Source organism: Lepus europaeus, chromosome 2, assembly GCF_033115175.1.
Source record: "Lepus europaeus isolate LE1 chromosome 2, mLepTim1.pri, whole genome shotgun sequence".
In the NCBI taxonomy this organism is placed as follows: Eukaryota; Metazoa; Chordata; class Mammalia; order Lagomorpha; family Leporidae; genus Lepus; species Lepus europaeus.
In genome coordinates, this window is record NC_084828.1 from 43,792,744 (window position 1) to 43,814,171 (window position 21,428).

The 21,428-nt window shown below is 37.1% G+C and overlaps 1 protein-coding gene across 1 annotated transcript in view; it reads left to right on the plus strand.

Moving 5' to 3' along the window:
• CADM2 (cell adhesion molecule 2) overlaps window positions 1-21,428 on the plus strand; it is a 370,128-nt gene that overhangs the window by 231,219 nt on the left and 117,481 nt on the right. The window contains exon 8 of the mRNA XM_062180432.1: window positions 17,699-17,789. Within this exon, the coding sequence (XP_062036416.1) occupies window positions 17,699-17,789 (91 nt within the window). The remainder of the gene's footprint in view (window positions 1-17,698; window positions 17,790-21,428) is intronic.

The following is a 21,428-nucleotide window of genomic DNA, read 5'->3' on the forward strand; positions in this document are numbered from 1 at the left end:
TCCATAGAGGAAGTCAGTTCAATTGCCTGTTTTTTTTAAAGAGTTTTACATGAAAAACTTTTCACTTGTAAGGGTTGGCCAATTAAAAATAGCATTTCATTCCATCATGCTTTAATATGCAATGGCTAGAAGGCAGAGACCAGATCTATTTAAATTATTTTTCCTGGCATCTAGCATACCATCAGTCAAGTATGTAAAGTTAATTAAAACTAACTGGTGATAATGCTAAATGTTCCTTTAAGGGTGTAGAGCCTTCCCTAGGGAGGAAATGAGTTGAAGATGGAGAACAGGCATTCAATAAAAGTCAGCATCAAAATTAAAGCACGTTGAACAAATTGGTGAAATCCTCAATAACACATAAAAATAATGATGACAGCATGTCATCTGGTTGTTTTCAGAGACTTGAACAGGTTTTGGCTCCACATAGGTGCACATGGGCAATATCCATGACGTCGAAATTTCCACAGCTGCAAGTATAAAAAGTAGGTTTTCAATAGAAGAAAGTGGTTTGTCTAGAACTTACGGAACATAGGTTCATAATTTCCACTGTGTTTGTCCCCTTTCATGTCATGAGCAACCTCAAACACTGGCCTCAGTGGAGAAATGTTTAGTATTTGGGGCTTGAAGAGGAGATGCCATTGTTTTCTCTGTGAGTGACAAGAGTACATATCTATCCCTATAATAATGGAACTTCATGACAATACTTGAAATAAAAATCCCTTGCCATTGTGGAAATGCAAATTTGATGAGCAATAAGAAGTAGGAGTTAAAAATGTAGTTCCAAGGAGTATCATACAAACATGAAGTAGGTGGAAATAATGTATTTCTACTGCTTTTTTTTAGATATATTTATTTTGAAAGTCTGAGTTGCAGAGAGAGAGGGAGAGATGGGGGTGAGACAGAGAGAGAGAGAGAGAGAGAGAGAGGGAGAGAGGGAGAGAGAGAAGAATCTTCATGTGCTCGTTCAGTCCCTAGATGGACGCAGCAGCCAGTGCTGGGCCAGGCCAAAGCCAGGAGCCTGGGTCTATCTGGGTCTCTATCTGGGTTTCCCATGTGGATGGCAGGGGCCCAAACACTTGGACCATCTTCCACTGCTTTTCCCAGGTCATTAGAAGGGAGCTGGATCAGAAGTGGAGCAAGCCTGGACATGAACGTGTTTCCATATGGAGTGCAGGTATTGCAGGTGGTGTCTTTATCCACTATAGTGCTGGCCCTCTATTGCTGTTTTAACCCTTATCTTATGAAACACAGCCTAGAAAATCCTACCCTATACAATATATCACAGCAACATGTATACGTATTTCCTTATGAAATATTAATCATACATTTTAATATTGCCAGTTTGATGGGAGACAGTTCCTTTAAAGCTGAAAGGTAAGAAACTGTGAAGTAGCCATCTCACTGTAAACCACAAATGCCTGCAAATTTCATTTAATGGGAAGCCTACACTTAGCAACTGAGTAGTAGCAGGAACCAGTTTTTTAATAGAGGAAAACTCTAATTCATCTTCCTATTTTTACATAGATCTCCTTGAAACAATAACTTTTATTCCTCTGATTTAATTTTGAGAACAGATTGTATGAGTCAGACTTTATTTAGTTCTCAGTGGGAATAATCTATCTGCATAACAGAAGAAACAATGCACAGAACACAAAAAGGAAAACAACTGAACATCCATTTTCTACATGTGACACTGACAAAAATACTTTTAAAAAATCAGCTCTTACTGAAAATAAATCTCCAAAAAGCTGATCAGTAAAAGTATATCAGAGCGGGCCGGCGCCATGGCTCTACAGGCTAATCCTCCGCCTTGCAGCGCCGGCACACCAGGTTCTAGTCCCGGTCGGAGCGCCGGATTCTGTCCCGGTTGTCCCTCTTCCAGGCCAGCTCTCTGCTATGGCCCGGGAGTGCAGTGGAGGATGGCCCAAGTGCTTGGACCCTGCACCCCATGGGAGGCCAGGAGAAGCACCTGGCTCCTGCCTTTGGATCAGCGTGGTGCGCCGGCCACAGCTGCCATTGGAGGGTGAACCAACAGCAAAGGAAGACCTTTCTCTCTGTCTCTCTCTCTCACTGTCCACTCTGCCTGTCAAAAAAAAAAAAAAAAAAGTATATCAGAGCAAAGATTATTTTCTGAGAAACCATTTTAGTACTGCAATACTTAACTGCCAATATGGAAAAACAAGAGCCTAGATTTAAAAAAAAAAAAAGTGTGCCTGTGAGTATATGTTATGACAAAGTGCTTTTTAAATTTTTTTTAAAGATTTATTTTATTCATTTGAAAAGCAGTGACACAGAGAGAGAAGGAGACAGAGAGAGAGAGAAAGAGATCTTCCATGTGCTGGTTTACTCCTTAATAGGCTACAACAACCAGTGCTGGGCCAGGGCAAAGCCAGGAGCCAGGAGCTTCTTCCAGGTCTCCCATGAGGATGCAGGGGTCCAAGGACTTGGATCATCTGCTACTGCTTTCCCAGGCACATTAGCAAGGAGCTGAATCAGAAGTGGAGCGGTCGGACCTCTAATTGGCACCCATATGGGACACCAGCACTATAGGCAGTGGCTTAACCTTCTACATCACAGTGCCAATCCTGACAAGATGTATTTTTTATGTAATCCATCCTATCATAAATTCTATTAATATTTATTTAGTGCTTTATATTTAACAGTCCATACCTTTGCCTATAAAAATATACAACCATTTACAAATGCAGACTACAACTGTTACTGTAATAACTTTTATATTTAGGACAGCTCATGGAGGCAACTCTACATGTGAGACCAAACAAATTCTGTCTGAGCAGTAACAGAAGGAAGGGGGAGGGGTGTATGGGTTGGGTGTGCTGTAGAAAGAAGGAAATAGCAGTGTTAAAATTGTGTGATTAAATGAGATGCAGGAGGTTAATGATGAATACAAATAAGAAATACAGAGGGTATATTTAAAATAACAAAAAAAATTGATGGTTCAGTTTTTATTAAAATTATAACCTTACAAGCATTTAGAGGGTCATTTGTAGTCTTTTTTTTATTTTTTTTAACTTTTATTTAATGAATATAAATTTCCAGTGTACAGCTTATGGATTACAATGGCTTCCCCCTCCCATAACTTCCCTCCCACCCGCAACCCTCCCCTCTCCCGCTCCCTCTCCCCTTCCATTTGCATCAAGATTCATTTTCAATTCTCTTTATATACAGAAGATCAATTTAGTATAAAGATTTCAACAGTTTGCACCCACATAGCAACACAAAGTGAAACATACTGTTTGAGTACTAGTTATAGCATTAAATCACAATGTACAGCACATTAAGGACAGAGATCCCATTTGTAGTCTTGACCTATACCTTCCTGATGATTACATTTCCATTCTAGTAAACAAGTAAATGAATAATAAAGTTAATCTGTTCTTACCTTAATATTTTACTTTTTTAAACTGTAACAATGGATTTCTGTAGAAATGCCTTCACTATTTTGCCCCTTCAAAGAGAAATACTTTGCACCTAGACAGAATGAATTATCAACTGTACGCTCTTGCTAATTTTCTGAACTACCTAATATATTTGATCAGGTCTCTCTTTAGTTCTAGTCCAATAAAATACATTTTTAAAAAGTTCCGATTTATAGGGGCTGGTGCTGTGGCACAGCAGTTTAAAGCCCTTGCCTAAAGTGCTGGCATCCCATATGGGCACCGGTTCTAGTCCCAGCTCCTCCTCTTCCAATGCAGCTCTCTGCCATGGCCTGGGAAAGCAGTACAAGATGGCCCAAGTCCTTGGGCCCCTGCACCCACATGGGAGACCTGGAAGAAGCTCCTGGCTTCTGACTTCAGGTTGGCGCAACTCCTGCCATTGCAGCCATCTGGGAGTGAACCACAGGATGGAAGCCCTCTCTGTCTACCTTTTTCTGTAACTCTATCAAATAAATAAAATAAATGTTTAAAAAAATCTGATTAGAAGAGATGCAATACAGGTAGATTTGCTTTTTTGTCACTATTGTTTGTTTTTATTTGGTAGGTAGAAAAAGAGCATTAAGACGGCAGAGATCTCCTGTGTGCCAGATCACTTCCCAGACATCAGCAATAGCTGATTCTGTCCTGGGCCAGAACCAGAGCCTGAAACACAGTCCAATCTCCTACAAAAGTGGCAGGAATCCTAGAATCCCTTGCAGGATCTCCATTGGCAGGAACCCAGAATCAGAGGAATCCAAGCTGTCTGATTTGGGATGAGATGGGGTTTTTCAACTTTTATTTGTGTCTTATTTTCCACCATGCATTTTAAAGAAGCACAACAGATATATATTTAAATGTGGACAGTCTTCATTCATTCAATGTAGATTTGTCTGTTTCCTTTTTTCCTTGTTAGACACAATAAACTTCCCAGCTACCCAAACTAACCTGCACATTCTGTAACCCAAGTCAGTTTATATTAATTTGCCTTCTGTCAGTTCTATCAGCTCTGCTTCTATTACTTTTTATTTGTTTTATTTATATTAGGTTATATATGTATATATATATATTTATTAGACCTAAAAGTGACTGTTGTGAGTAACATTTTAAAATAACATATCTCACTCATCTGACATCTCATTTGTGATATGCTGATTATCTAATTATCCTCCCCACCATGAATTATCTATGGTCCAGGGGCTCAGAATATGAAAGAACTGTGGAAAGGTGAAATGAAAACTATCTTTAGGTTAAATTCTTCAGAAAGTAAAATAAACTGTCCTCTTGACTAATGAAATGGCATATGTATGCCCAAGGATGTTTTTGAAAGGATTTTAATTGAGCTCAAAATTTTTCAAAAAGCACATGAAATGATGAACATGCTAGGATCATCTGGTCCTTGCCACTTAGCAAACAATGCAGTGCGTTACACTGATAGAGACAGCCTTCTGTGAAACCTCTCTCTGAGAACTCAGGTTTTCAAGGTTTTTCAGGGTGGATACATTTGTTATTACCTGCAGTGAGTCATTCTGGCACATTTTATTCACGAAATAAATACGTTTTTCTTTTACAACTAATAGAAATATTTTGTTTAGTCCCTATAATATCAAATTAGTACAAGTAACTGAATCACCAAATATTTAAGCCACCCAAGTACTAGGATTCAAAATGTTACTATGTTTTTATGTTATTAATAGTAAGTAATATTTCTGTGTTATTAAATCTCAATGAGGAATAGTATTTACATGCAAGTGGGGATTCTATATTTTAAAAATAATAAATTCATATATTAAAATAATAAAGTTACTCTGAATTACAATGAATAATTCCTAATCATGATTATCATAAAATATGCATTTATAAGAGTTTTGGGGACTTCAAAATTATTGAAGCATGCAAATTAATTTCATAAAGGAGACAAAAATAGAACTAAATTTATGGAATATATGAGTATTATAGATGTCAACTTTTTCCATTAAGTTAAGTGAGCTTAGTAGAGAATAAATCTTGGATAAGAACATGAGATAGAAATTATTTGAACAAATGAAACCTAACATTAACAAACCATGTTATTCATATCTAGTATTTTAATTAGCAAGTTAATAACTAATTTTACCTTATGCATCTGTTTTTAAAAGATAGTTATAGACTACAGGTTTTTATTTTGTTACTTTAAAATAACAAGTAATCTAATATCCACATATTTCCATCTTTTGAAGTGTTCAAATTCTACCTTCTAAACAAGTTATACACAAACCCAGAATTTTCGATGTAAAAAGACAAGAGGTGGGTGCTTGATGAGGTAGTTACGACACCATTTGGGACACTTCATCTCATATCAGAGAACCTGGGTTCTGCTCCTGATTCCACCTTCCTGCGGATACACTCTCTGCAGGCAGCAGGTAATGGGTCCCTGTCATCCACATGGAAGGCCCAAATTGAATTCTTAGCTCCTGGATTCCACTTGGCTGAAGCCTGGGTAAGCCAGGCCTGTACCTGCATTTGGGAAGTGAACCAGTGGATTAAAAACCTCCCCACAACCCCCTGCCTTCCTGTCTATAATTTTCAATTAAATTAAATTAAATGTTGCAAAGCTATGATAAGAAAACTGATGAACCAGTTGTATTAACTGTTATAGTATTATGCAAAATGATTCCACAGCCCTAATAATTCCCTGTGCTCCACTTCTTTATTTTCTCTTCCCTCCGATTCTATCTTAGTAGCCATTAATCTTTAGACTGGCTAAATAGTTTTGCTTTTTCTAGAATGTCATATAGCTAGTTATGCAAGATGTGGTATTTTTTTATTGGCCTGTTTCACATAACAATATTCATTTAAGATTCTAACATGTCCTTTCATGGCTTACTAGCTCGTTATTTTTATCGAGGAATAATATTTCATTGTATGGATGTACGAGAGTTTATCCATTCACCTATTGAGGGATATCTTGTTTGCTTCCAAGTTCTGCCAATTATAACCATAATTGCTATGAACATCCCTTACTCATTTTTTGTGTAGATCTAAGAATTCAACTAATTTGGCTGAACGCCAAAGAGCTGAATTGTATATCCTATGACAAGATCATGTAAATAAAGGATAAAATATATATAAGAATATCTATATAGTACAACGTTAGAAATATTCTTAAAAATGATTAGAATTACTCAAATGCACTTAATGTAGTACAGAACCTACAATTGTAAACATGTATGAATTAAAGTAAATGAAACTACTGATGCATTCATTGCTCAAGTTTTTATTGGTAATTTTACTTTACTTTAAGGTGGAGGGTGGGTGGAAGTGAGGGACAGAAGGAGGGTAAAGTGGGAAGTATCATTATGCTCTTAAAACTGTATATATGATGTTTGTTCCATTTTAATAAAGAAACAATTTTAGAAGATTCAAAAATAAAGGAAGAAATAAAGATATATTTATAAAGTAAAAGAAAATATACAAAGTCACGGTTCAAATATGAAACAATTTAGTAATTGATGCAGTGTAAAAAAATAAAGTGACTTAAAAAAACTTAATTGTGGTTCCACTTTATGGTAGAGAAATTTTGCTTCTCATCACTGCCTGATCCACTAAGTTTTACACACTGCCAAATATAGCTATATATATATATTTGGTTCTGGGCCAAATACTGACCTACAAACTTAAGATAATTTCTTATGGCATCTAATATAACATCCAAAATTTTCGGCATGGTATTCAGTGGTTTGAAATAAAATTCCCTATAAAGCTCTTCTCAGTGCGCTTTTTTCTAATACTGCATCCTGTTCTTTCCAAGATTTCTAAATGCTTCCATACGTAAATCACACTCTTTTCTCTGCATCAATCCTTGTTCATCTTCCTTTTGCCTTGAATTCCCTCCTTTTTTTCCCCTATGAAACAATCCTAACAGATCAAAGATTGTGTATTCTCTGACTTATTTTTTTTTAGAATTTTTTTTTAGATTTATTTTAAAGTCAGAGTTGCAGAGAGAGAGAGAGAGAGAGAGGGAGATACAGATAGAAAGAAAGATCTTCCATGTGCTGGTTCACTCCCCAAATGGCTGCAATGACCAAGGCTGGGCCGGGTTGAAGCCAGAAGCCAAAAGCTTCTTCCGGGTCTTCCATGCTGGTGCAAGGGCCCAAGAACTTGGGCCATCTTCCTCTACTTTCCAATGTGCATTTGCAAGGAGCTGGATCTGAAGTGAAGCAACAGGGACTTGAATCAGTGCCCATATTGGATGCCAGCATTGCAGGCGGAGCTTTACCAACTACGAGCACAGCACTTGCCCCATCTGATTTCTTAAAAATACCACCTTTCTTGGGAACCTTCTTTGCTTCTCACAAATATGCATAACTTGTTCAGACCTGGTTAATGCCACTCTTAGGATCATTGGTTACTATCCTCACCCTGTCTTTTATTACCTTGTCTAAATATGATCAGAGTCGGCGAACTCAAAAGGCTTCCATAGCTTTGGCAACTCATGACGGGGGCCTAGGGTAGTTACTGGCGCCATAAACTAGAGTGTCAATTTGTTGGGTCAGCAACAGGAGTCACTGTGCACTTGCTTCTCATGTGGGATCTCTGTCCTTAATGTGCTATACATTGTGATTTAATGCTATAACTAGTACTCAAGCAGTATGTTTCACTTTGTGTTTCTATGTGGGTGCAAACTGTTGAAATCTTTACTTAATATATACTAAATTGATCTTCTGTATAAAAAGAGAATTGAAAATGAATCTTGGCCGGCGCCGTGGCTAAACAGGCTAATCCTCCGCCTTTTGGCGCCGGCACACCAGGTTCTAGTCCCGGTTGGGGTGCCGGATTCTATCCCAGTTGCCCCTCTTGCAGGCCATCTCTCTGCTATGGCCCGGGAATGCAGTGGAGATGGCCCAAGTCCTTGGGCCCTGCACCCGCATGGGAGACCAAGAGAAGCACCTGGCTTCTGACTTCAGATCAGCGCGATGAACTGGCCGAAGCGGCCATTGGAGGGTGAACCAACGGCAAAAAGGAAGACCTTTCTCTCTGTCTCTCTCTCTCACTGTCCACTCTGCCTGTCAAAAAAAAAAAGAAAGAAAGAAAGAAAGAAAGAAAATGAATCTTGATGTGAATGGAAGGGCAGAGGGAGCAGGAGAGGGGAGGGTTGTGGGTGGGAGGAAAGTTATGGGGGGGGGGGAAGCCATTGTAATCCATAAGCTGTACATTGGAAATTTATATTCATTAAATAAAAGTTTAAAAAAATTAAAAAAAGAAGTCAAATTTGTTTAAAAAAAAACAAGTATGCATAACTTACTCTTCCAATAACTCTCCTATTACATTGTTGGATTATAAGCGATTTTGAGCTTTGCATTGTTTTGACCTGTATATTATCTATCCTTTTTATCAAGACAAAATTCTTACAGTTAATATTTTTTGTGGATGTATGCTATTTGTATACTAGAAGGGATACACCTGATACACACAATAAATTATAAATATTTATCAAATAAATGAATGATTTTCAGAAAATAATTCTCACTAAAATTAAAAGGGATTTAGTGAATTTTCAAAATAAATGTGCCCTAACCATCTGGGGCAATATTAATGGAAATCTCAGCTAAATGGTAAATGAGAATTTTGAGTTTTCCTTCCAAATTACAAACAAAAAAATTAAATGGGATATTAGGTTGAAAGGCAGTCTTACCCAGAGGGAATGAGTATTGCATAGCGCTGCAGGTTAAACGTCTTAGTTTAACTCGTGACCCATGAATCCACTGCTAGTAAAAGTGGTGGATCTTGTGGTATGGATTGAGTTTGGTTTAGAGCTTTTATTTCAGGAAAATATCATAGTGTCTTTACAAGAGTATTAAAAATTTCTTTCATTTCAAGAGTCAATAGTCAATGAGAGAACAAAAAGGATCCCCATTAATGGGCTCTTATTCAAGCTCATGGAGAAAGACTTGATTTTGAAAACCAAGGACAAAGAGCATACAACAAAAAGCATCAGTACACAGTGTAGTCTAATAGAGAATCAGAACCCAAACTTAGTCGAGTGTGGTTAAGATCAGGACAGAAAGTATCAAACTGATTTATGAGAGTGTAACTTGCATGAGTCACTCTGCTGAGCCTTATTTTTATATTCTAAACAACGCAATCAGAACAGAATTGTCCTTGCATACTTTAGAATAGTTCAATGAACCAAGGCATTCAGAATATTTATAGCATTGAATGTTATTTGCCAAGTATTTGATCAGTCTTTAATGATATTAGAAGATAGTAGTGAGAAGTAAATTATTTTATATCCTAGTGATGGTCCTAACCATTAATTGGAAAAATTCCAAAAGACTATTATTCAATTGTTTGTTCACCACATATTTAATTGATGTCAAGGAGTTATTCTAGACATCGAGTATAGAGCAGCAAACAAGACATATAAGATGTCAACTGTGAGAGTTGCATTCCTGGGAATATGTTGATTCACCAGCACCATTCATGAAAACCAGCACCTAATCTGGAAGTGCTATAAATGTGAATGGTAGAATGTACAATGTAATAATGTTACAATGTTATAATGCCACTGAAACAAAAAATGTAAATGGGTAATAGTACTATGATTTGTATTTAGGAACTACATAAATTTGTTGAATGAGTCATTTGTGAGTATTCACAGGATATAATTTTTATGAACAAATAAAATTATCCAGATTGTATTTTCTTTCCCTGAAGGCCATGTAATTCCATGAAGAATGCAAATAACTACTACTTTTTGTTATAAGAAAATATTTGTTCATGCAGTATATTATACGGTATGGAATTTTGATAAAATAAGGAAATAATAGGAATGAATTTTGGGTTGCTTCTCTCATTTAACAGTTTTATCATCATCATCACAAGTTAAATGCTACTTTTGTATAATCTTTAAATTTCTTTTATATTTATTGGGCTACAAAATAATTAGCATGCTTTTTATTGATAAAAACATTTGACTTAAAGCTTCTCTTTTACTCACCTGTAGAATCTTTAGTGATGAATACATCTTGTTGAGTCACTGGCATTAAACACTTTAAGACCTTGTACTTTTAAGATTGTCCATTAGGTGCTCTGATAGATAGTAGCTTCATCACAGAGTTTTCTCTATGCTACAATCTTCATTAAGAATATAGAAAATCCATTCCATTGGATCAATATCTTTACCTTGATTCACACCCTGAATCATTTAATGGAACATGAGCTGTCCTTACTTCTCAAGTTCATGAAACTTTAACCACTTATTTTTAAAAAAGACTAATCGTCTGTCCCTTAATCTATTTCTTCATAGTAATTGTGTTTCTTCCTAAATGAACTCTATAATTTGTCAGGCAAAAAAATCAAAGAACCAAAATATGGGCAAAATGTATGTCTTCTTTGCATATAAAAATATTGAAAACATGTTCTAGACAATGATACTTTTTCCTATAAAAGACTTAGAAAGGAAAATATTTTGCTTTTAAAATCGCTGTATATTTTATTTGGTTAATACCGAGTCTTGGAAATTTATTTGTGAATGAATAAATATGTCTCTATTTTTTAGGTTTATGAAAAAGTCCTCATTTTCTTGCATTTTCAAGACATTTTATTTGAAAGAGAGAGAGAGATTTTTCCATCTGCTGGTTCATTCCCCCAATAGACACAATGGCCAAGGCTAGTGAAGGAAAAGCCAGGAGCCTGGAACTCCACCTGGATCTTCCACATGGATGGTAGTTGTCCAAGCACTTGGGCCAGCCTCTGCTGCTTTCACAGGTGCTTTATCAGGAAGCTGATGGGAAGCAGAGCATCCGGGACTCAAACCAACACTCATATATAGGATGCCGGCATTATAGGCAACAGTTTATCTCACCACATCACAATACCAGCCCATGTTCCCTTGCATTTGGAAATAAGAAGATAGTAATTCACTTATCTATTCATCCAACATATAAAGAGTTCTTCAAACCACAGGAAGTTTTAGGTTAAGATCTGAAGATACCTAACTGGATAAATTAAGATCTTGGATAATGAGATGCTTCATTTTGTGGATGAAGCAATCATGTTTTTAAAAAATTCTAACAGAGGGGCCAGAGCCATGGCTCACTTTGTTAAACCTCTGTCTGCAACACCGGAATCCCATATGGGCGCTCGGTTCTAGTCCTGGTTGCTTCTCTTCCAGTCCAGCTCTCTGCTGTGGCCTGGGAAGGCAGTGCAGGATGGCCAAAGTGTTTGGGCTCCTGCACCCACATGGGAGACCAGGAAGAAGCACCTGGCTCCTGGCTTCGGATCGGCGCACCGCCAGCAATAGCAGTCACTTGGGGAGTGAACCAACAGAGGGAAGACCTTTCTCTCTGTCTCTTTCTCACTGTCTATGACTCTACCTGTCAAATAAAAAAAAATGCAAAAAAAAAAAAATCTACCAGAGACCAGCCCTGTGGCACAGCAGGTTAAAGCACTGGCCTACAGCACTGGCATCCCATAGGGGTGCTGGTTGAATGTGAGTCCCAGCTGCTCCACTATCAATGCAGCTCCCTGATAATATGCCTGGGAAAGTAATGGAGGATGGCCCAAGTGCTTGGGCTCCTGCACCCACATGAGAGACCTGGAAGAAGCTCCAGGCTCCTGGCTTCAGCCTTGCCCAGTCTTGGTTTTTGCAGCCATCTGGGGAGTGAACCAGTGGATGGAAGACCTCTCTCTCTGTCTCACCTCTCTCTGTAACTCTGCCTTTCAAATAAATAAAAATAAATCTTTAAAAAAATTCTACCAGGTGTAATATTTTATAACTACTGGATATGTTCTGTATTATGAAATAATTTAAATCTAATTACTAGCTTTTCCATGTCATTCACATATATTTTTATTATATGTGATAATTATTATGTATGTTCACATACATTCAATAAATATAGTGCTGATAGACTTCATCTAATATTTCCCTTTTGAAGATTTATTTACTTGTTTGAATGGCAAAGTGACAGATAGAGAAAGGGGCAAGGAGTGAAAAAGAGATCTTTGGTCCACTGGTGTACTCCCCCAATGCCTGCAACAGCCAAGCAGAAGCCAGGAGCTAGGAACTCCATCTGAGTCTCACAGGTGGGTAGCAGTGACTCATACTTAGATGATCGCTTGTTTTCTCCCAGGAATGTTAGCAGGAAGCTAGGTTGGAAGCAGAGGCTGGCACAGACAGGGGACATATCAGTGAGAAGGAAAAGGGAGAAAATCGTGTGGGAATGGAATTGAAGGATTTAATAGGTTATTATTTGTGGTGAGCAAAAGAAACAATGATTTGGAAAAAGGAAAGACCCCAAGAAGTTGCAGAAAGCTTATGTTACAAGACGATAGGATTTGATTTGGACAAAAATATTTGAATAATGTTTTACATTTTTCCATTTTGTTTTTTTCTGAGCACTTTCATCTCTTTCCCTGAGCCTGAGATCAGATTATATAAAAGATTTTTTTTTTCCGGGATCAGAGTAGAAATAGGGGCCTCCACCTGTGGCATCAGCATCTCATATGGGTGCTGGTTCCTGTCCCAGCTACTCCACTTCCAATCCAGCTCTCTGCTATGGCCTTGGAAAGCAGTGGAAGATGGCCCAATTGTTTGGGCCCCTGCACCTACTTGGGAGACCCAGAAGAAGCTCCTGGCTCCTGGCTTCAGATAGGCCATTGAGGCCATTTGGGGAGTGACCCAGTAAATGGAAGACCCAGTAAATGTCTCTTCCTCTCTCAAACAAATAAATAAAATCTTTTTTAAAAAAAAATCTGTACTTCTCAAATAAACAAAATCTTCATTTAAAGCAAGAATAAATGAGTAACAGTAACATTAGAACTTTTTTTTCACGCTCCTTTTTCCTATCACTAATTAATGCAAAATGTTATTATCATTCAAAACAGAACACATTCCAAAGTGTGGAGCCAAAGTATCACTCTATGCTGCAAAGAAGTGTGATTAATTGTGATATTTTATCCTAGATTGTAAAATAGAGAGTTACTTTCACAGAAAGTCTGGGATTACTATTTCAGTAAAGTTGGGTTTAAAAAATACTCCCAATCCTTTGAATATATTTGTAATAAAATATGAAACCTAGAAGAAAATCTGCAAAAAAAATTGCAAAATACACAGAAAGAAAAAATTACTTTTTCTAATTCTTAACGCATGTTTTTGCAAAGGCATACAGTTAAAAGGCTTGGATTTGGGGCTGATGTTGTGGCATAGCAGGTTAAACAGCTGCCTGAGATGCGGGCATCCTATAAGGACACCAGTTAGAATTCTGGCTGCTCCACTTCCAACTCAGCTCCCTGTCAATAAGCCTGGGAAAGCAGTGGAGGATGACCCAAGTCCTTGGACTTTGCGCACCTGTGGGGGACCTGGAAGAAGTGTCTAGCTTTGGACTGGCCCAGCCCTGGCCTTTGAGGCAATGTGTAGAGTGAACCAGTGGAGATAAAACATATCTTTCTCGCTCGCTCACTCTCTCTTTCTCTTTCTCTCCTTCCCTCTCTCTCTCCCTCTCTGTCCTTTAAGTAAAATAAACCTTTGCCCTTCAAGTAATATATATCTTTAATAAATAAATAAATAAATTTTACAAAATTATTGTTTTAGAAAATCATTATCATACAACCTATTGTGAATTTAACAATTCTTGAAAAATTCTCCATTCATTCTGATATGAATGATACAGAAACATGTTACCATGGAGCTTTCACCTACTGAAATAAACATTTCTAATAAATTCTATAAAGTCAAGAGTCTCTACAATAACTCAATTTCTGAGATTCTGCACCTTTGTTGTCTTTTTTCACTAAGACAGATTTGAACATATAGAAATCCTAGACCCGTTTAGAAGTACTATGTCTAAAATGCCATTGATATTTCACATGGTGATTTTTACCCTAAAAATGATTGATCATTCCCTTATGGATACAATAAAATAATGGATGAAGATAAAAATAGAAGTAATATCCTTTAGCCTTAAGTAAAAATCTGAGAAAGCAGAAATTATTTCCTATGAATAACAAATTAAATGAGAGGGGCCAGCGCTATGGCACAATAAATTAATGCAGCATCCCATATTGGCGCCAGCTCTAGTCCTGGCTGCTCCTTTTCCAATCCAGCTCTCTGCTGTGGCCTGGGAAAGCAGTAGAAGATGGGCCAGGTCCTTGGGCCCCTGAGCCAACATGGGAGACTGGGAAGATATACCTGGCTCCTGGCTTTGGATTGGCGCAGCTCCGGCTATTGTAGCCATTTGAAGAGTGAACCAATGGACAGAAGACCTTTCTCTCTGTCTCTCCCTCACACTGTCTGTAACTTTACCTCTCAAATAAATAAATTAAATCTTAAAAAATTAAATGAGAAAAAGTTTGGGATAATGATTACATACTGTAGTACCTGTTAAACATGATATGCTTGAGAGGAATGCAAATATTTCGTGGAAAAATATACTAGAATTCTGGCTGAATAAGCAAATCTGTTCTTAAATATTTTCTTGGCCAGAATGGAGGAGGAAGAAAATGTAGTTGACATATGTTGTGTTTGCATTAAGAAGGAAATTGCCATTTTTATAATCATGGATTTTTTTTATCTACTAACATCTAATATAAAAAATTCATAACAGAAAAAAGTAAGTGATATAGATTTAATTAAATTAAATGTGAACTAAGATCTCTTTGTATGAAGGGCCCTTCCAAACATTCATGGGAAACTCAAATTATGAGCAAAGGATGCACAGATTTGAAAATTGTTCCTTGCACTAAAATTAACATTTGATTTAACATTTCTATAAGCCTTTAAAGTATTCGTATATACATACAACATACAAAGAAAGAATTTATTGTAAGGAATTGTCCATGTGTATTTAGAGGTTGGCAGATCCCAAGGTCTGCAAGTTAAGCTGGCAAACTGGAGATTCGAGGCAGGCAATTTTAAAATTTTAGTGTAGGTTGTGGCATGATAGTAGAATTGACGGTGTATTTCCATTCTAAATGCCAGCAGGCTCAGCACTCAGGAAGATGCAAGAGTTGATATCCCAGTCCAAAGGCAGGAAGAAAGCTGATATTCCAGTTTGAGAGTCATCTGATGGGGCAGAATTCTCTTGGACACAAGAAAGGGTCAGACATATCTTTCAGACTGCTAGTGATGGGTTGAAGCCCCTGCATTGTGGAGGGCATTTTACTTTACTCAGATTACCAGGGAAATATTAATCTTATCCCAAAATACCTTCACAGAAACTCCCTGAATGATGTTTGACCAAGTAGCTGGGTCAAGGCGTGGTCTGCTCGATCCATAAAATTAATCAACCATCCCAGACACTCAGATTACCCAAATTTTCTCACTCCTTTTTGCTCGGAAAATAAAGCTTAAAAAAAAAAAAGATTTATTTTATTTATTTGAAAGTCAGAATTACACAAAGAGGAGAGAGAGAGAGAGGGAGGGAGGGAGGGAGGGAAGGAGGGAGGGAGAGAGAAGTGTCTTCCATCTGTTGGTTCACTCCCCAGATGGCCACAACTGCTGGAGCTGTGCCAATCCGAAGCCAGGAGCCAGGAACCTCCCGTGGGTCTCCCACGTGGGTGAAGGGCCCAAGGACTTGGGCCATCATCTATGGCTTTCCCAGGCCACAGCAGAGAGCTGGATCGGAAGAGGAGCAGCTGGGACTAGAACTGGCGCCCATATGGGATGCTGGCGCTTCAGGCCAGGGCTTTAATGCACTGTACCACAGCACCAGCCCCAAATGAAGCTTTTGTGATAATATATCAAAGGGAAAAGGAAATCTGTTATGTATGTATTTGGGTAAAGGTCTTAGGAACACAGCCTTCAGTTTGAAAAGTACAATCTGGTTCACCCCTGCTAATTAATATTTGGTTAATAAATTGCCCTTCACTTTTAAAAATGCCCTGCATCAGACTAAATGATAGGATCATCCTCATCAATAACTGATTGCATAAACATGGTGATGACAATAGAAAAATTAATAAAGTTTATTTAAATATTTTATTAAATAGTTTTCTTCTACCAGTTAAAAACTGGTCATATTTTTCAGATTATTTTTTCTTGAGTTACTTTACACTACAATTATGTACAATGCTATATGTTGAATGCCTGTTTGTAACCAGAATTTTATTTTTTCACATTAAACATATTTTTTAAAGGATCGAGAAAGAATGCATTGAAAAGCAGGAACAAGTTTAAAGTATCGTATAAGGTGTTCCACAGGATCATAGCTTATGCTTTACATGACAAACTGAAATACCATTCTCAAATATCTAATCTGATCATCACTAAATTGATTGACACCTATTTAACTGACTTCAAAATCAGAGGGTGACTACAAAGCCAGAAAAGCTCAGTTCTTCTGTTAATAAGAAGGGAAGGAGGCAAGTAATTGTGATGCTTGAAGAATTCAGAGCATATTTATATATTTTAAAAATGGGGAGATAAGAGGAAAAGGCAGTTCTGTACTGACTGTGGATCAGACAATGTTAGCACTGCCAAAGTCCCGGAATTGTGTGTTTATATTGTGCCCTTCTAGAGCTTACTTTACATTTATTCTGTGAAATACATATCTTTGTATTGATTAAAGATATTTCATGGCATATGAATTATAAATATAAATGTCTTACAGTGTTCTTGATCCTCTTCCACTAGCAACCATTTTATTATTAAAAAGAAATAATTTTCTAATAATTATACAGTAGCAGATAAGACAGTATGCTGTTTTCCGAATATTATAAATGGCTCCCTGAAGTGATTTGCTAACTGTACTTTAGAACAAGCAGTGTTGCTCAGTGCAGCATTACTGGATTTTCAAAAAGATTCTGCATACTGCTTGGGAGACAGCAATTGATCTTGAGTTCATCTTGGGTTCCTTATTGTGAGTCTCTGGTATCCCTGCAACAATGAAAGTGTTGTTATTCAAATGCACATAAATGCATTCAGTCCATAATAATAGTATTCATAGCCATCTATAAATAGTTGAAGAAACAATTGTGTGAAATGCTTGATATTCATCTGAACCACTTTTTGCAATCTCACTTTTAAATTCAGATTTCAGGAAGAATACAACAATTCTGCTCATAAGATATTCAGATTTTTTTTTTGCTAGCTTTGCATGGACAGAGTGGTAGCTCTTAAAATTATACACCTTATTTCATTGAATCTAAGAAACTCCTTATAAACATATCTATTTTTAAGAAATATATAGGAAATTCAAAGCATAGTGATGATGCAAAGCTATTAAACATAGAGCTTTAGATTATTTATGTTGAATGACTTCTTAATCTCCCTTTGTTTCTAGATACACCGTCAGTTAAGATTATACCATCCACGCCTTTTCCACAAGAAGGACAGCCTTTAATTTTGACTTGTGAATCCAAAGGAAAACCACTGTAAGTGATTTAATGAGCAATAAAGTTTTTCACTGTTACTTCTCTCATCCTTTGATTTCAGGCTTTTGCTGTAGAAATCTGCTGTTTTGGTCTTTGCTGGGTGGGCAAAATGATCTCTAGAACAGAAAACCCCTGAACCTTGTCTTCATTAAATGTCTGTGGAAGATTGGTTTTCACTTTGTCATCCAGGGAAGTTTCTGGGAAGGTTTCCAACTATGATTTTTTTGTTATTTTTTTTCTCTCCAGTAAGATATTTCAACCTAAAACGGGGAGGGGGTAGGATTAATCAGGCATTATTTATATCAACAGACAGATAACAGTTATGCATTGATGAACTTAGTTCTCCCATGCAAAACTTTGAAAATCTGCCAAATATGCCCAAGGTTTAAGTTGCATGGGGAATCATTTTCATAATAAGAGAAATCAAATCTGCATTTCTTATGGAATACCAAATGAGACATAATTCGGGAATGTGATGTGCCTGAAAGTAATGGGAATGAAATGGGTCACAAGTTCAATGCTTTTCCTTACAAAGTGATTCCTTACTAGAATATATGCACAGTAATAACATGCTTATAAACAGCTAACTGATAGATTATTTTATGCAAATTTTAAATATGGATATTCAAATATGGATAATATTTGGAAATTATATGATCATTTTAATATAGTAACTCCCCAGACCTAACTTTCTGTAGTTTACCTGATCTTTAAAAAACTTCCAATTGATTTGCATTCTGTTAAAATTTTAATAAGAGGAATTTAATTGTCCTCTGTATTATGATAACTTCTGTGAAAATCAGGTTAAATTACTAAAATTTTGCTTCCAATCATATTTATGTTATTTAAGTGCAGATTTCACCTAATTCCATGAGAAATTCTTTTAAAGGAATTGTAAGATATGTTAACATCCTTATTCATTTGACATTATCTTTTTGCGCTTTCTTTATCATAATGTTGATATTAAACTTAATTATTTTCTGCAAATGCTAGTATGTTGATTAAAGAGCATTTGTAAGTCAATCTATTATTTCTCTTCAATCTTTTTTTTTAGAAGTTATTTATTTGAAAGGCAGAGTTACAGAGGTAGGGGCAGAGAGGGATAGAGGGAGGGAGGGAGGGAGAGAGGGAGAGAGAGAGGGAGAGAGAGAGGTCTTCCATCTGCTGGTTCACTCCCCAAATGGCTGCAACAGCTGGAGCCGGGCAGATCCAAAGCCAGTGGTCTGGAGTTTCTTCTGGGTCTCCCACGTGGATGCAGGGGCCCAAGCACTTGGGCCATCTTCTACTGCTTTCCCAGGCCATAGCATAGAGCTGGATCAGAAGAAGAGTGTCCAGGACTTGAACTGGAGCCTGAATGGAATGCCAGCACTGCAGGCAGCAGCTTTACTTGATAGGCCACAGCGCCAGCCCTATATTTCTCTTCAATCTTGTAAGAAAAGTTTGGAGTCACTTTGGCCTCTAAAAGAAATACATTCTTTTTAATGGTAGCTTTACTATATATAGCCTTCTCAATTCACTTTCATAGTTCTTACCTTCTGAGAAGCTCAAATTGCTTATAGAAAACATTTTTCTACTGCAGTATGTTATTTATATGTGACAAGTGCATTTTAGGATTATAGCTTCAAGAAGAGCTTTTGGCTGCAAGTTCAGTACTTAACTAAGAAAGAAGTATAATTGACTCTGCTCAGCTGTAGGCATACTTAGATCTTAATTTCTTTGAATTCAATGTATCTAATATCATCATTCTATTGTTAACTTTCCCCTCCATCTCAACACCTATATTTCATCCTATTATTTTCCAAATATGTAATTACCTCCTTTCTTTCTTTATTTGCTACTGCTTTGCCTTGTAACCACAGAGGTCCAAATATGGTCATGTGAAGGCATATGATCAGAATTAGAACATAGCAAACTATTTTTATTTTTATACTTCTGCCTTTAATATATATCCAAAAATGTGTTTGTGTAAATGTATGCGATTAAATTAAGGGAAGGTGGAAGACACGAGGTATGGAATACTTGAACATAAATACACGTCTGCTCAAACAGCACCCAGTGGCTGTCAGTGACCTGCTACTTGATTCCACGTTGATTCATGTCGCCCAGTCTAGAGACATCATTTTATTTATGGGAATAATTAAATTTTTGAGGTTTAAGTAATTAAATACTTAAATAGTTCATGTCAGTTAGCTCAGATATAGTTGAGTAGACATGCCTCATTGTGGGTCTCTGAGTTTCAGATACCCAGGAAAATGATTACACGAAAAATGAAATATACAAAATTTCTTATTTAGTTTAGTTATGATTACAATGGTGTGGGAAGTTTAGGAAACAAAAAATACCACCTATATCAGAGTATCCTAATCAATATCATTTTGCAAACAGAGAAAGGAAATAAGAAAGGGTTACCCATTTTACGGAAGAGAAAACTAAGGGTCAAAGATGTTAGCCAAATTTTCTTATGCATCCAGATTATAAGTGAGTGAATGAGCTTTGTATCAAAGTTACTCTTTCAGTTATTTGCTGCTATTTAATTGCCGAATCTAAATTGCCACTTGTGGTAGCTGGGATAGTTTGTGAAAGTCTGAAATGGGTCTGACAATAATTTTGAACACTGAAGTTGAATGTATGGATGCCTTACGTTTAATAATTGGCTAGAATTGCAATATATTTTATTGTTGCTATCTTTAACCAGACTTTCCTCTGTATTTATGCTCTTTTTGACACTTGCCTGATTTCTGTCAAACTGACCGTTTCTAGCATGAGTGTGTCGCCATTAACACTCCCACCACAATTAATACAGTATCTTTTGCAAAATGGTCATTATATTCTGTCTTGACTTGTATAGATCTCACTATTATTTATACTATGTTCTGCAATGAAATGTGGATTAACTTATTCACTTGTCTTATATCACATTCCTCCTGTGCTTGCCAGGCCATTGACATTAAGGTCATAGTCAACTTCTTTGATTTGTTCCTTCTTTAGTGCACCGCTTTTTTATCTTTATTTTTTAAAAATCCATTTCTTTATTTGAAAGTCGGAGATAGAGAGAAAGAGAGAGACAGGAGAGAAAATTTTCCATCCGTCTGTTCTCTCTCCAGATCATCACACTGCCCAGGGCAGAGCCAGGTTGAAGCCAGGAGCCAGGAGCTTCAACTGAGTCTCTCACGTAGGTCACAAGAAACACTTGGGTCATCTCCCAATGCTTTTCCCAGGCCATTTTCAGGGAACTAGATTGGAAGTGGAGCAGTTGAGACACCAACTGGCACTCACGTGGGATGTCAATATCACAGGCAGCAGTTTTACCTGCTCTGCCACAATGCTGGCCCCTCAGCTTTCTTTTAGTCCTTCATACCCTTTTTGAAACCAGCTCCTCTGCATTTTCTAACTATCTTTTCCATTAGATGAGTCATTAACCTCTTGAAAGGCTAACTTGTAGCCTCTCTGTAGTTTATCTTGTGTTTCCAACAGTGCCAGATGAGGCGGGCAGAACAAAAAACAAGGAAAGACTGAAAAGGAATCATTGGATTTCCCCAGAAGGAAATCTTACTGATTATAAAGAAAATAGTCTCATTACAGCAAAGAGAACAGAAGGCAAATTAAAATGGATCGATCAGGGAGTTTGTAGGTGTTGGG